The 17466-nt window shown below is 44.0% G+C and overlaps 1 protein-coding gene across 9 annotated transcripts in view; it reads left to right on the top strand.

The window, feature by feature from the left end:
- Positions 1–17466, top strand: part of slco4a1 (solute carrier organic anion transporter family, member 4A1) — a 205568-nt gene that overhangs the window by 174321 nt on the left and 13781 nt on the right. For all 9 annotated transcript variants that reach the window (XM_068048429.1, XM_068048427.1, XM_068048432.1 and 6 more), the window contains 3 exons: positions 1541–1736; positions 7845–8010; positions 9124–9296. In XM_068048429.1, coding sequence (XP_067904530.1) covers positions 1541–1736; positions 7845–8010; positions 9124–9296 — 535 coding nt within the window. The remainder of the gene's footprint in view (positions 1–1540; positions 1737–7844; positions 8011–9123; positions 9297–17466) is intronic.

The raw sequence follows: 17466 nt of genomic DNA, 5'->3' as shown, positions 1-17466 counted from the left end.
GTTTGGTCCCAGGTATGTTGCTGTGTGGTGTGCACATATCCAGGTATGTTCTTTTCTCCCCTCTTATCTGAACCGGAGAGACTGCTTGGAATTGGATATGTAAATTATTGTAATTATTGGCCATGCACGAGCAGTACTCGCTGCTTTGAATTAACTTCATTGCACCTGCCTCTACTACAGTTGCTGTATATTGTACAGGAGATTCTGATATCATATTCCTCTTTGGACATTTCCTGCATTATGCAATCTGTACTGTTAGTTTTGATGTTTGGCCTCCATTTTATTTGATGTCATTAGCACCTATTGATGAGGGGCACAGTAAAACAACATCAAACTGATAGGGCAATAAAACATAAATGTGTGAAAATAATGGCCCAAGAGCAGACATCAAATGTAGAATTTGAACAAACCAAACCATTTCCAAAATGCAGTAAACAAATCCTGAAACTGCTGTATTACTGACAAGACAAGAAATGATGTCATGATGATTTGGTTTTTACAGTGCTTAAGTCAGAATCCTCAAATGTGTTATTGTGTGTAAGAAAGATTTTTGTTTTGCAGTCAATGACAGGGGACTGGTTTGTTAAACACTGGATCATACTTCATAATATGAACCAATTACATTGTACTTTATACCTATTGTATAATGTCAAATAACTTAAATAACCTTTTGTAGTTAAAAAGAGAATGAAACATAGGGTCATGGTAGAATCCCTTATGAGCCCTGTACAGTTCCTTGTTTCATGATGTTTAGACGTTAACTTTAACAAATAAATCTACATTTCTAAGGTTGCCCCTTTTTATACCAAGGACAGTTTCATGATCCAGCACTTGGGCATAAGAGCCTTTCATGCTTTCCCCTGGATGACATGCTTCCCATTCTGCAGATTTCTCCCCGTACCTACCTTGGCTATATTTCAGGGCCCAGCTGCAGGAATGGCGAATTTGTTTTTTATTTCTCCATTTTCCCTCTGTGTCTCCCTTTGTGACACTGCAGATTCCTGTGGATGGGGACAGTACAATTGTTTTGGAAATTTTGTCAATTTCAGATTTGGAATTGAATATCACGTGCCCATTCTGCAGCTCGGGGCTTTATAAAATGTGCTTTTTAAAATGTGCTCGGGCTCACCTTGGGCTCGGTCTGATAACTGGATCAATTCAGTCCTCTTTAACCAAGCTCTTGTAAAAATCCAAAACAATTTGTACCATTAAAGATGACATAGGTTTGGAGGTGAAGCCTCAATTAAATGAATATCCATGATTTATGGGGAGGAACTTAATTCAAAGAGTGAGGTTTAATTCCATGCTAGTGAGTAATTTAGCTGTTTCATGATCATGTGCTTGGAACTATGTGACTAAGAAGTATATGTTCCTATCTGTGAGTGTAAGGAATTTTAAATTATTTGAATGAATTTTAGAAATGAAATACCTCTAGTATCATATATTGCAATGACACATAATAGTCAAAACCTAAGAGCACTTGCTGAATCTAAAGGTAGATGGATTTATATTTCCTTTTTATTCTTTTCCTCAATTCCAGGCTACCTTGTAGTCCCAGCAGGTGGAGGTGGCACTTTCCTTGGTGGATTTATCGTGAATAAATTAAAGCTCCATTGTGCTGGGATCATCAAGTTTTGTCTGATTTGTACAATCTTGGGTCTGTTAGCTATTTTCATCGTCTGCGTTCACTGCCCCAACATGCCTGTGGCTGGGATCACTTCGACTTTCAATGGCAGGTATGAGCAGGAATCTAATTGAGGATTGCTGAAAATAGAGACATGTTGTCGAAGCTTTTCATCTTACAGTCATCTGGACAATCCGCAAGAATACCAATGTAAGGGGAAAACGACAACTTTATACTGTATGAGAAGAGAATGCTGATTGGTTGGCAAGTGAAATCTGATTTAATAGAGGCGTTGCCATGGAGAATGCATCATTGTGGTAACTGACAGTTAACAGCTAAATTTTGTTTATTTGAATCCGCAGCTGCATGCAATAATTTCCTTACATGTCTTAATGGGCTCCATCCTGTGCTCAAATTCACCTTTGAAATGGAGTAGTCAAATGAGCTCCCTTTCCTTGGCTTTCCAGTTGAGAAATCTGCTAAGGGGTTCTCTACCAAAGTCTACTGCAAACCTACCTTCGCTGGGCAATACATGCGTTGGGATTCTTAGTTCCACGCGCTATAAGATTGGCCTTATCGGCAACATCGTAAATCGGGCCCAAGCCATTTGCTCACCATACAAAATTTTTGCTGAAATGTCTTCACAAAGGAGGACTTGTGTAGAAATGTAGTAGAAATGTTGGGGAACACAGGGTTTAGTGAGAGGGAGGAACTGAAGGAAATCAGTATTAATAGAGAAATGGGCCAGAATTTTACAGTGGGCAGACGGGAGCCGGACTCTGACATAAATGTCGGTGACGAACCCGCTCCCGCCCAGCCTGGCGATCTGTCCCGTATTTTATGGATCCCCAGGCTTTAATTAGCCCGAGGCAGGACTTCCTCCCACTTGAGGGAGGAGGTCCTACCTCAGTGAGCTGCCAGCCAATCAGCGGGCCGGCAGTTCTTAGCAGCGCCTCCGGGAACGATGGCCAGTGCTGGGACTGCAGCCCAGCCGACGCCATGGACCCGAGAGAGTGGGTAAGTTTGAGTTGCCTCACCAGGGGGATCGGTCGTGCCCTGGTGAGGCTAGGGTGGTCGTTTGGGGGGAGGGGCGTCTTGGATCCCAAGGGTGGGTTGGGAGGTGGGAGCGGCCCTCAATCGGGAACCCTGTGCCCGACTGCCAAGACCCCCCCCCCCCCCCCCCGGCGCGGAAAGACCGACAGCTATCGCTGGGCAGCCTTTCAACCTTTCATGTCTCTCGCACGCCGTCCTGCCATGGGTAAAATACCCGTGGAGGTGGGCGAGGGCCCTTAAGTGGCCACTTAAGGGTCTTAATTGGCCTAGGGCGGGCTGTTTCCCACACCCCCGCACCCCCGCCTGACCTCCGTAAACTTGTCTGGAGGCGGAATCTGGGCGGGTAGGCCTCCCAGCGCCTGCCGCTCAATTTTACGCCTCCCCATGCCACCATCCGACCCGCTGGGGTGGCGTAAATTCCGGCCATGGTGTTGGGGAAATTGATGGGACTGAAGATTGATAAATCCCCAGGGCCTGATAATCTACATCCCAGAGTACTTAAGGAAGTGGCCCTAGAAATAGTGGATGCATTGGTGGTCATCTTCCAAGATTCCATAGACTCTGCAGCAGTTCCTACAGATTGGTGGGTTGCTAATGTAACCCCACTATCTGAAAAGGGAGGTAGAGAGAAAACAGGGAATTATAGACCAGTCAGCATGACGTCGGTAATGGGGAAAATTCTAGAGTCCATTATAAAAGATTTTATTGCAGAGCACTTGGAGAACAGTGGTAGAATTGGGCAGAGTCAGCATGGATTTACGAAAGGGAAATCATGCTTGACAAATCTACTAGAATTCTTCGAGGATGTATCTAGTGGGGTTGATGAGGGGGAGCTAGTGGATGTGGTTTATTTGGACTTTCAGAAGGCTTTCGACAAAGTTCCACATAAGAGATTAGCGTGTAAAATTAAAGCGCATGGGATTGGGGGTAGTGTATTGCGATGGATAGAAAATTGGTTGGCAGACAGGAAACAAAGTAGGAATAAACAGGTTTTTTTTCCAATGGCAGGCAGTGACTAGTGGCGTACTGCAGGGATCGGTGCTAGGACCCCAGCTATTCACAATATACATTAATGATTTAGATGAGGGAAATAAATGTAATATCTCTAGATTTGTAGATGAGGCAAAACTGGGTGGGAGGGTGAGTTGTGAAGAGGATGCAAAGAGGCTTCAGAGTGATTTGGACAAGTTGAGTGAGTGGGAAAATGCATGGCAGATGCAGTATAATGTGGATAAATGTGAGGTTATCCACTTTGTTAGCAAAAACAGGAAGGCAGATTATTATCTGAACGGCTATAAACTGAGAGAGGGGAATATGCAACGAAACCTGGGTGTTCTCGTACACCAGTCACTGAAGTTAAGCATGCAGGTGCAACAGGCAGTAAAAAAGGCAAATGGTATGTTGGCCTTCATAGCGAGAGGATTCGAGTACAGGAGCAGGGATGTCTTGCTGCAATTATGCTGGGCCTTGGTGAGGCCACACCTGGAATATTGTGTGCAGTTTTGGTCTCCTTATCTGAGGAAGGATGTTCTTGCTATCAAGGGAATGCAGCAAAGATTTACCAGTGTGATTCCTGAGATGGTGGGACTGGCGTATGAGGAGAAATTGAGTCAGTTAGGATTATGTTCGCTGGAGTTCAGAAGAGTGAGGGGGGATCTCATAGAAACCTATAACGTTCGAACAGGACTTGACAGGGTAGATGCAGGAAGAATGTTCCTGATGGTGGGGGAGTCCAGAATCATGGGTCATAGTCTAAGGATAGGGGATAAACCTTTCAGGACTGAGATGAGGAGAAATTTCTTCACCCAGAGAGTGGTGAACCTGTGGAATTCACTACCACAGAAAGCAGTTGAGGCCAAAACATTGTGTATTTTCAAGAACGATTTAGATATAGCTCTTGGGGAGAAAGAGATCAAAGGATATGGGGGTAAAGCGGGAACAGGTTACTGAGTTTGATGATCAGCCACGATCATAATGAATGGCGGAGCAGGCTCGAAGGGCCAAATGGCCTATTCCTGCTCCTGTTTTCTGTGTTTCTGAGTTTCTATGTTTCTCAATAGAATCATAGAATTATTACAGCACAGAAGGAGGCCATTCGGCCCACCATGACCACACTGGCTCTCTGAAAGAGCAATTCCCTCAGTTCCATCCCCCTGCCTTCTCCCCATAACCCTGCACATTCTTCCTTTTCCTATAACTGTCTAATTCCCTTTTGAATGCTTCAATTGAACCTGCCTCCACCACACTCTCAGACAGCACATTCCAGACCTTAACCACTTGCTGCGTGAAAACGTTTTTCCTCATGTCAATTTTGCTTCTCTTACCAAATACGTTAAATCTGTGCCCTCTTGTTCTCGATCCTCTCACGAGTGGGAACAGTTTCTCTCTATCTACTCTGTCAAAACCCCTCATGATTTTGAATACCTCTATCAACTCACCTCTCAGCCTTCTCCAAGGAAAACAGTCCTAACTTCTCCAATCTATCTTCATAACTGAAATTCCTCATCCCTAGAACCATTCTCGTGAATCTCTTCTGCACTCTCTCCAATGCCCTCATGTCTTTCCTCAAGTGCGGCGCCCAGAATTGGATGCAATACTCCAGCTGAGGCCGAACTAGTCTCTCATACAAGTTCAACATAACTTCCTTGCTCTTGTACTCTATGCCTCCATTAATAAAGCCCAGGATACTGTATGCTTTATTAACTGCTCTCTCAACCTGTCTTGTCACCTTTAATGACTTACGCACATTTACACCCACATCCCTCTGCTCCTGCACCCCCTTTAGAATTGTGCCCTTTATTCTATATTGTCTCTCCACATTCTTCCTACCACATAGGATGAATAAAGACATCCTGCGTAACAATAACTACCCTGATTAAATAATTTCTCGCTGTATATCGCGCAAACTTATGAACGGGCCTAAGGACATCATTTTAGGCCCTGAAAAGTGCCCAGTCTACCTCAAATTACTCTGGAAGGGTAATGTATCCCAAAAGTTTGAGCAACAGGTAAGGCTAGCTGTTTCACTATGCACTCGCAACACGTGTGTTGTTTGCCACTAACAGGATGTTGCCAACAAGCCAAAAAAAGTCCTGCCTATCACACAAATGAGTAATGCGATATATGAATTTCAATGCCAGTGTGATGCGCCAGTCGCTGAAAGTAAGCATGCAGGTGCAGCAGCCAGTTAAGAAGGCAAATGGTATGTCGGCCTTCATATCGAGAGGATTGGAGTACAGAAGCAAGGATGTCTTGCTGCAATTATACAAGGCCTTGGTGAGTCCACATCTGGAGTATTCTGTGCAGTTTTGATCTCCTTATCTGAGGAAGGATGTTCTTGCTATGGAGGGACTGCAGCGAAGGTTCACCAGATGGCAGGACTGACGTATGAGGAGAGATTGGGTCGATTAGGCTTGTATTCACTAGGGTTTAGAAGAATGAGAGGGGCTGTCATAGAAACCTACAAAATTCTGCAGGACTGGACGGACTAGATGCAGGAAGGATGTTCCCGATGGTGGGGGAGTCCAGGACCAGGGGGTCACAGTCTAAGGATAAGGGGTAAGCTATTTAAGACTGAGATGAGGAGGGATTTCTTCACCCAGAGAGTGGTGAACCTCTGGAATTCTCTACCACAGAAAGCAGTTGAGGCCAAATCATTAAATATATTCAAGAAAGAGTTAGATATAGTTCTTAGGGCTGAAGGGATCAAGGGATACGGGGAGAAAGCGGGAACAGGGCACTGAGTTTGGATGATCAGCCATGATCATATTGAATGGTGGTGCAGGCTCGAAGGGTCGAATAGCCTACTCCTGCTCCTATTTTTCTATGTTTCTATATAGGCCATACATCACAAAAACTGGCCAATCGTATCAAACAACATGTCCCTTCTGCTGTTCGCAACGGGCAAGGTACAGGCTGTATCCAACCAGCCCGTGCTTGTGAAACTCAAAACCCTGTACCCAACATTAGATGTGATTCCGCGATTGGACAACATTTGCTAAATAGTCTGCAGTGTGCTAAGAATTAGGCTGTCAACCAGTTGTCAGTGGGGCTCGCAGTGTGGCACATTTGCGGGTACTGGAAGCTACATATATGAATACGTAGGGCCCTGTTCTTTGCAGACAGAAAGAACATGTACAAACATTGCGTTTGATTCAGCTAAACAAAGTAAGTAACAGACATTTGCTGGTTCATTCCTCAGGGCAATGCCTTGACCAATCAGAGTCAAGCTGCCTGGTTTAAATTTCAAACAAAGCTTGGCAGTTAACAGTCAGTCACCGTAAACTCTGCCAATCAGAGTTCACTTGCCAACCAGTCAGCAATATCTTCTCATACAGTATAAAGTTGTTGTTTTTCCCTTACGTTGGCATTCTTGCAGATTGTCCTGATGAGTGCAAGATGAAAAGCTTCGACAACATGTCTCTATCTTCAACAATACTCAAGTTCTGTACTACCAGACAACTATTAGAAATCTAATTGTAAAATTTAGTCATTCTGAAACTTTAATTAGGCATAGAATTAATACAGGAAGGTAACTATTTTAACCAATGATCAACAGGATTAGTTAATATAACAGCCATAAAAACTGAAATCAAGATTTAAAAATGTAGCAGACCCCCCAGCTGTCTGTTTATTTGAGACTGAGAAAAATACTGGCTTCTGCACATTTTCGCTTATTTCTGTCAAAACATTCATCCGAATTTTCTCAGTACGGTACAAAAATTAATTTTCCATTTTAGTAAAACTGGTTCAAACATTTTCATACCATTGACTCGTTCTCTGGTGCGTCCATGGTTGGCTTCATTTCTTATCCACTCTGTATATTGGTCAATACCTGCTTAATTTTCAAAGAGGTAACCTTTCCAGTAATTTTGGTGGTGTAACAGCAGCTAGCAATTCTTCACAGGGTGGAAGAACCTTTTGTGTCTGTATTTTGAGATTTATTATTTACTGGATAATTCTGCAGAAAGCTTTCTTATTATTGATGCAACGTCATGTGTATGTTGTCCCTGGCTTAAAACGCTTGGAATACTGTTAAACCATTTTTAAAGATTAAATGTGAAAGATGCATAAATAAGTTACTTATTTGATTTCCAGCTTTTAAGACTTTAATGATGCAGCAAACTAGGAATTGCGCTGATTGATTCTGAGGCATTGCTTTCCACAGTTTTTATGCTGGTGCAGTTAACATGACGGCAGCTTGCAACGCTGAGTGTAACTGTTTAATGGAAATGTATAATCCAGTGTGTGGAGCCGATGGTTTAATGTACTACTCCCCCTGTCATGCTGGATGCACAGAATTCAACACAACACTGTCGGCCAACGGCAGAAAGGTAATTTTTCCGGTTATAATACGTGTTTGCATTAGTTGCCAGCCTTGCAAGTGTCTGGAAATGTTTTTAAGCTGCATATACATGCAATTTATGCACCTTTAAACTGAATGAACAAATGCTCTTCTTGACTAATCTTTCTTTAAAAAAAAATCAATTACATGGTGTATATTCAACTTTAAATTATTTTATTAAACACCCATGGAGAAAAATAAGTCTATCTGACCAAACCAACTTGTCATTTTAATTAATTTTGTTCTACTTTCATGAATGCTAAGTGTGAACCCAGGCTATATGTCCCCTAATTATTGTCATCAAGATTTCTTTCAACACAGATAAATGGTTACTTACCTTTGTGTATTTCAGAGGTAAAGTCAGGAAGTACTTCTTCACACAAAGTATGTTGCAAATCTGGAACTTCCTCCCCAAAAAGCTGCTGAGGCTAGACCAATTGAAAATTTCAAAACTAATTTTCCTCATGCATCAATCTTCTGATACTAGGGGTCATCTGCAAATTTAATCAAAGGTTTCTCAATCCAAGCACCAGTGCCCGAGACAGTCAAGTACTCTTTCCTCCCCAATTTAACAAGTACCTGCTGTTTCCTTTTTTTTCAGCCATTGTCTTCTCCAGTTCTCCTAAATAGTGAGATTAGGTCAGGCAGGATCTTTCCTCTTTCTGAATCTGTGCTAAATGTTATTTAATAACTGTCTAGTCTGATTATGGTTATGGAAAAATTACTTTTTGCAGATGGAAGTAACAATTCAAATAAAATCTTACATTGGCATTGAATGTGTAAGGCTGCAGTGCTTTAAAGGCTCGTGCTTCTGCACTTTGTCGAAGTGTACAATTTGTAACTGACTGCACTGAGCCAATGAGAGTGATCGTATAGTGAATAGATTGAGACCAAAGTTTTCGAATCAATACTGGTTGGACTAGCCTTAACCTGCAGAAGACAATAATGTGCAGTTTCAGGTGAAAGAGCATAAGGTATACAGTGTGTTTGTGGTGGTACATTCTTCCCTTTCAAACCAATCAATCAATAAATTGAACAACAGCTAATTTACACCATGATCTGAGACTTTGCAATGTTTTTGTTTACTTTCCTTCATTTTCAGGTTTTCCACAACTGCCTCTGTGTTATAGAGAATCTCCAGTCTGGGATGGGTTCTGCAGAATCTGGCAAATGCAGTACCTCGTGCACATTCATGACACTTTTTCTGGTGCTCTTCTTTTTTGTGATTTTCTTCACATTTCTGGGCAGTATTCCTGCACTAACAGCAACTCTCAGGTAAGAATAAAACAGAACATATGAATTAGGAGCAGGTGTAGGCCATTCGGCCCCTCGAGCTTGCTCTGCTATTTAATAAGATCATGGCTGATCTGATTGTGGCCTCAACTCCACTTTCCCGCCTACCCCCGATACCCTTTGACTCCCTTGTTAGTCAAGAATTTATCTACCTCTGCCTTAAAAATTTTCAATGACCCTGCCTCCACTGCTGTCTGGGTAAGAGAGTTCCAAAGACTCACAACCCTCTGAGAGAAAAAAATTCTCCTCATCTCCGTCTTAAATGAGCAACCCCTTATTTTAAACTGTGTCTTCTAGTTTCTCCCACAAGGGGAAACATCGGGCTGAATTTTACCGACTTCCCCCGCCCCTCCAACGTCAGGGATCCTGGTGGTGGGGGCTGGAAAATGCCTCCGGGAGAGGCCTGCCAAGGGCTTCGACGACGGAAAGGCCCGGTCCATATTGCCAGCAGCGGCGAGGCCTCATGGCGGCTCCCCTCTGTCGTGTAGCGACGGGACGGCCATTTAAATATGTTAATAAATGTAAATGAACGAATTAATGAATTACCTGGCCCGCCGGCCATCCTGCTCTGATATTACAGTCGGTGGCCGGCACTCTCACGCCGTCAGATGTCCGACCACTGATGTAAGGCGCAACACTGGTGGGGAGGGGGGAGCAGGTAAGTTCTACAGTGCGGGAGGGGGCAGAGCGGGTCAAACTAATTTCGTTGTTCGAAGGGGCGGTGGGAAGGGGTAAAGATTAAAGCTTGTGAACTTTGGTGGGGGGAAACAGCAGGTGCAAAAGCTAAGTATTTTGGGGGGTAGAGGGCAAGGAATGAATTTTTTGGTCATGGGGGCAAGTGGGAGAGGGGCTTGAAACATTTTTTTTCAAATAAACTCTATATCTCTATTCCTTTAAAAATTGGAATTAAAGGTAAAGGCTTGAAGCCCTTTAAAAATGGCGTCGGAGCCTGCGCAATGGCGCTGGACAGCATTGCTGGGGACGGAGCGCCCGCACCCTCCACATCATCGGTGGGGGTGGGGGCAGGTGGTCCGCCCCGGCCATGTAAATGAGCCACCACATTTAATATCGCGGCAGCTCCACAGAGTAAAGCTCATGCATGAGGGATGCCATCTTTTACAATAAAATCCAGGCCATCCTTTCAGCATCCACCTGTCAAGTCCTCTCAGGAGCTTATATGTTCCAATAAGATCACCTCTCATTCTTCTAAACTCCAATGGATACAGACCCAACCTGTCCAACCTTTCTTCATAAAATAACCCCTATCCCAGGTATCCGTCGAGTGAACCTGCTCTGAACTGCCTCTAAAGCATTTATATAATTTCTTAAATAAGGAGACCTAAACTTTACACAGTACTCCAAATATGGTCTCACCAATACTCTGTACAACTGTAGCAAAACATCCCTACTTTTATATTCCATTCCCCTTGCAATAAGCGACAACATTCCATTTGCCTTCCTAATCACACGCTGCATCTTCAAACTAACCTTTTGTGATTCATGTACCAGGACACCCAGATCCCTCTGTACCTCAAAGTTCTGAAATCTCTCTCCATTTACATAATATGCTGCTTTACTATTCTTCCTGCCAAAGTGGATAAGTTCTATTGCCCCACGTTATACTCCATTTGCCAAATTTTTGCCCACTCATTCAACTGATCAGTATCCCCTTTCAGACTCCATGGGCTGGATTTTAAAGCCACTCCGATGCCGGGGAGGGGGGGGGGGAGGGGGCACAATGAGGATAGAAACGGAGGAGGCCCACCACCGACTCCGACACCAGCAGGCCCCATACCGACCTTGGCGGCAACGGCGAGGCCTCGTGGCAACCGCCTCGTCTCTCAGTGACGTACCACGATTTCCATATGTAAATTAATTTATATAGCTGATTTAATGAAGGTCCTGTTTCTGCCTTAATTGCCTCAACGATCTTCATTCGGGCGGTCGGCAATGCCGTGCCTTTGAAACCCGATTCGGGGAAATGAGGCGTGACTCCTGTGGGGAGGGGAGAAGAGGAACTTTTCTCAGTGCGGGAGGGCGGGAGCGGGGTCAGACTCCTCAGATTGGTGGGGGGGGGGGGGTGGTGATGGGAAGGGGTAAAGGACAAAGGGTCTGAACTTTGGTGGGGTTGGTGGGTGGAAGGTCATTTAACGGTATTCCGGTGGGGGGGAGGGCTGAAATGAAGTTTCATGCCATGGTGGGGGTGGGGGTGGCTGGTGGGAGCGGGCATGGGAAGACTTTTAAATTCATTTTTTACAATGTATACTAACTGGCCCTTTAAAACATTTCATTTGGGGCTCTAAGCCTTTAAAAATGGCACCAGCGCCTGCATATTGGCGCTGGACGACATTGCCTGCGACGGCTCACCTGCCCCCTCCACGTCATTGGTGGGAGGTGGCCTCCCTAGCCATGCTAATGAGCCGCCACATTTGCAGTCGCGGCAGCTCCACGACGTGGGTCCCGTGCGCGCGGGCTGCTTTTTTTTCTGCCCGCCACTTATCCCGGCAGCGGGCTGTTAAAATCCAGCCCCTTATGTCCTCTTCACGACTTATTTTCCTACCTATCTTGTGTCATCAGCAAATTTAGCAATCATACATTCAGTCCCTTCATCTATGTCATTGATAAAGCATAAATAGTTGAGGTCCCAGCACTGATCCCTGTGGCACACCACTCATCACATCTTGCCAACCAGCAAATGACCCATTTATGCCGACTGTCTATTTTCTGTTAGCTAACCAATCCCTTATCCATGCTAGTATTCATGTAGAGGCAGAGGACACGGCTATAAATGTGACGACTACGGGTTGGATTTTACCAAGTCCACGACGTCGGGCTTCGTGGTGGGGGGTGGGGGGGAGTGGGGCTGGAAGGTGGTTCCGGCAGTGGCCCGCCACGAAGATCGCGCAGGGATGGCGCAGCCCGATCCTCCTGGTGATGACCAGGCTCGTGGTAGACTCCCCCTCCCCCGCCCCAACGACTTGGCAATGGGACCTCGATTTAAATATTTAAATTAACAAGATGAATAAATTTAAATCAACTTACCTCGAAACTTCTTGGCCACCCACGATCTTCGACACGGTGGCCGGTACTCCCGTGGCTTCGATTCCCCATCAGGGGAAAACAGGCGTGACACAGGTGGGGAGAAGGGAGGAGCGAGGATTTTTATTGCGGGGTTTACGGGGTCAAGTAAGCATCATCAGTGTCGGGGATGGTGGGAAGGGGTGCTCTTTCAAATTTGTGCAGTCTGGGGAGGGGGGGGCAAGTTCAGAGTTCAAAGGTTGGTGTTTTGTAGGGGAAGGGCAAATACTTACTGTAATTTTTATTGGGGAGTTGGAAAGAGGCGTTCCAATTTTATTTTGTAAATTTTGCCAGGGGGTTCACTTTAAAAATTCAAATTTGCCAGCAGGGCTGACTGCCCTTTAAAAATGGTGCCAGTGCCTGTGCACAGGCAGCTGATGTCACTGCCAGTGATGGACAGCCCGCCCTCTCCACGTAATTGGGTGGGGAGGGGTGCCGCCCTGACTATTTAAATGTGCCACCACGCCGGAGATTGTGGCGGCTCTTCAGCATGCAGCCCACGCAGGCGGGCTGCCATTTTTTGAGCTTGCCATCCGGAGTGACGGCGGGCTGTCAACATCCAGCCACGTTAAAAGAAGAGACAGAGGTTATAGACAGGATAGTAATAGATAGAGAAGACATACTAAAAAGATTAGCGTTACTGAAAGTTGGCAAGTCACCTGGCTCAGATGGACTACATACTCTGTTATTGAAAGAAGCTAAGGTAGCAAAAGCAGAGGCATTGGTCACAATCTTTCAATCCACATTAGATACTGGAGTAGTGCTACAGCACGAGAGAGTTGCTAACGTTACACCACTATTCAAGAAAGGGGAGAGGGACAAACCATGAAACTACAGACGAGTCAGCCTAACATCGGTGGTAGGGAGGTTAGTGGAAACCATTATCAGGGACAAAATAAACTTTCATCTGAAAGAGAGCCAGCGTGGATTTGTTAAAGGCAAATCATGTCTGACTAACTTGATTGAATTCTTTCATGAAGTAACAGGAAGTTGATCAAGGTAGTGCAATAGATGGATATGTAGACTTTCAGAACACATTCAACGAAGTACCACACAGGAGGCTTATTAAGAATTTGGAAGCCTATGGAATTAAGAGGAGAATTACAGCATTGATACAAAATTTGCTCAGTTATAGGCGGTAAAGTGTGGTGGTGGATGGATGCTTTTCATAGTAGGTGGTTTGCAATGGTGGTTCCCCAAGGATCAGTTTTGGATCCATCACTCTTTGCAGTTGTTATAAACGACCGAAACTTGGGCGCAGAGAGCAGCATTATGAAGTTTGCAGATGATACAAATCTTGAAAAAATGCTAGATACTGATAAGGATAATTACAGGCTTCGGAATGGAGAAATGGGGAGAAGCATGGCAGCTGGAATTCAATGCCGAGCAGTGTGAAGTGGTGTACTTTGGGAGGACTATTTTGAAGAGTGTAGATGAGCAAAAAGACCTTGGTGTTCGACTGTGCAAATCCTTAAAGGTGGTAGGGCAAGTTGATAAGGTGGTTAAAAAGTTTATTGGTTGGCTTATAAATGGAGGAATCAAATATGAAATCAAAGTAATCTTGCTCAAACTTTATAAATCACTGGTTAGACCTCAGCTAAACTATTGTGAACAATTCTGGGCATCACACTTCCGGAAAGATGTAATGGCCTTAGGCTACAGAAGAGATTTACCAGAATGTTACCAGGGATGGAGGAACTTCAGTTATGCGGAGAGGTTGGAAAAGTTAGGACTGTCCTTCTTGGAATAGAGAAGGTTAAGAGGTGACCTAATAGAGGTTTACAAGATGAGGAAAGGCTTTGTTAGAGTAAATATAGAAAAATAATTCCATCTGGTGAGTAGATTAATAACCGGAGGTCATAGATTCAAAATCATTGGCAAAAGATCAAGAGAAGAGATGATTTGAAAGGTAATTGGACAGATACTTGAGGATAAGGAACTTGTGGGATTATGGACAAAAAGTGGGGATGTGGGACTAAGCACAACTGCTCTTTCAAAGAGCCAGCACAGGCTAGACAAGTGACTGGCCTCCTTCTGTACTGTATGTTTCTATAACTCTATGATATAAATAAAAATTATTTCATTTCAGTCGCACCCAGTGATTCAACATGGCACAGGTACTTGAATGTTGCATCCCTGGACCACCAAGTCACTTGTTATTCATATAATTATCATAGAATCATAGGTTGGTTACTGCACAGAAGGAGGCCATTTGGCCCTTCGTGTCCATGTTGACTATCTGCAGGAGTAACTCAGCTGGTCCCACTCCTCCCGCCTTTTCCCTTTGTCCCTGCGCAAGTTTTTTCTCTTCAGATAATTATTCAATTTCCTTTTGAAAGCCACAATTGAATCTGCCTCCACCAGACTCTCAGGCAGTGCAGTCCAGATCCTAACCAAACACTACGTAAAAATGTTTTTCATCGCCTTTGGCTCTTTTGCCATTCACCTTAAGTTGGTGTCCAATTATTCTGCACCATTCTACCAATGGGAACCATTTCTCCGTATCTACTCTATCCAGACTCCTCATAATTTTGTGCAGCTTATCAAATCTCCTCTCAACCTTCTCCAAGGAGAACAGCCCCAGCTTCTCCAATCTCCCACATAATCGAAGTCCCTCATCCCTGGAACCATTCTCATAAATCTTTTTTGCACCCTCTCTAATGCCTTTTCATCTTTCCTAAAGTGTGGTGTCCAGAATTGGACACAATACTCCAGTTGAGGCTGAACCAGTGTTTTATAAAGGTTCACTATAACTTCCTTGCTTTTGTACTCTATGCCTCTTTTTATAGAGGCCAGGATTGCATATGCCTTACTAACCAAATCCGCAACCCGCCTTGCCACCTTCAACAATTTGTGCACAGACACCCGGTTCCTTCTGCTCCTGCACACCTTTCAGAATTATAACCTTTATTTTATATTGCCACTCCACATTTTTTCTACCAAAATGTATCACTTTACACTACATTAAATCTCATCTGCCATGTGTCTGCCATTACACCAGTCTCTGTCTTCTTGAAGTCTATCACTATTCGCCTCACAGTTCACAATACTTCCAAGTTTTGTGTTATCTGCAAATTTTGAAATTGTACCCTGCACACCCAAGTCTAGATCATTAATGTAGATCAAGAAAAGCAGTGGCCTAGTACCAACCCCTGGGGAACCCCACTGTATACCTTCTTCCAGTCAGAAAATAACTAAATACCACTATTCTCTCCTGTCATAGCCATGCTGCCACTATTCATTTTATTCCATGGGCTTTAACTTTGCTGACAAGCTTGTTATATGGCACATTATCAAACACATTTTGAAAATCCATGTACACCAGATCAACTGGACTACCCTCATCAACCCACTCTGTTGCCTCATCAAAAAAATCAATCAAGTTAATTAAACATGATTTGCCTTTATCAAGTCCATGCTGGCTTTCCTGAATTTAGTTTAGAGATACAGCACTGAAACAGGCCCTTTGGCCCACCGAGTCTGTGCCGACCATCAACCACCCATCTATACTAATCCTACACTAATCCCATATTCCTACCACATCCCCACCTGTCCCTACATTTCCCTACCACCTACCTATACTAGTGGCAATTTATAATGGCCAATTTACCTACCAACCTGCAAGTCTTTTGGCTTGGGAGGAAACCGGAGCACCCGGAGAAAACCCACGCAGACACAGGGAGAACGTGCAAACTCCACACAGGCAGTACCCAGAATTGAACCCGGGTCGCTGGAATTGTCCAACTGACTTGTTTGTTTTGACTAGGGTGATCATTTCTAAAAGCTTTCCCACCGCTGAGGCTAAACTGACTGACCTGTAGTTGCTGGGTTTATCCTTTTTTGAACAAGGCTGTCACATCTGCAATTCTCCAGTCCTCTTGCAGCACCCCATATCTAAGCAGGAATGGAAAATTATGGCCTCCGCGTTATACACCCTTATTTCCCTCAGTATCCTTGGATGCATCTCATCCAGTTCTGGTGTCAAACCACAATTAAGTAGAGCTAGACTTTCTAATTCCCCCTCTATCAATTTTGAGCCCATCCAGTGTCTCAACTACCTCCTCTTTCACTATGACTTTGGCAGCATCTTCTTCCTTGGTAAAGACAGGTGCAAAGTATTCAATTAATACCTCAGCCATGCCCTCTGCCTCCATGTATAAATCTCCTTTGTTCTTCCTAATCAGCCCCACCACTCCTTTTACTACTCTTTTACTATTTAGATGCCTGTAAAAGACTTTTGGATTCCCTTTTATGTTAGTTGCTCTTCTCATACTCTCTTTGCTGATTACTTTTTCACTTCCCTTCTGAGCTGTCTTTATTCAGCCTAGTTCTCACTTATATTATCAACCTGACATCTATCATACACACCTTTTTTTCTGCTACATCTTACTCTCCCTCTTTTCCATCATCCAGAACTTTGTTTATCCTACATTTCCCTCATGGGAACGTACCTCGACTATACCTGAACCATCTCTTTCAAGGCAGCCCATTATTCTGTTGCAGTTTTGCCTGCCGTTCTTTGATTCTGATTTATCTGGACCTGATATGTTCTCCCCCCACTGAAATTGTCCCTCCTCCAGTTAATTATTTTTACTCTAGTGTTACGACCAAGTGAGAAAGGTGGCTCGAGGTCCCTTTCAGCCTTCACCTGGTCTTACCGTAACAGGGTTTAATTTTAAACACACTGTGTTTTTAACTCCCTCTTGGTGAATCCTTGTTTACTGCTTTCCAATTATAAGGCAAAGAAATCAGCACAAACAGGCTTTCTTAGGTTTAAAAAAGAAAAGTTGAAATTTATTAAACTTAAACTTGATTGATGCCTACGGATACACAACGTGCCCACGCTGGCATGCATATGCGATACACACATGCAAATAGAGACAGAAAAGAGCAGAAGAAAAATAAATTGGAAAAGTTTGAGGCAGTATCTGAAGATTTGTTGTTACAGTTCTTCGAGCTCACTGTAGATTCTTTGATTGTAGGTAGATCTTGTTTTGCTTTGGGACCCAGTATTCTTCTTAAACCTTGTTCGCTGTAGGAGACTTTTCTCTCTTGGGGTTCATGTGTCTTCAAT

The sequence above is a fragment of the Heterodontus francisci genome, chromosome 16 (assembly GCF_036365525.1).
Source record: "Heterodontus francisci isolate sHetFra1 chromosome 16, sHetFra1.hap1, whole genome shotgun sequence".
Taxonomy (NCBI): Eukaryota; Metazoa; Chordata; class Chondrichthyes; order Heterodontiformes; family Heterodontidae; genus Heterodontus; species Heterodontus francisci.
This window is presented reverse-complemented; position numbering and strand designations above follow the sequence as displayed.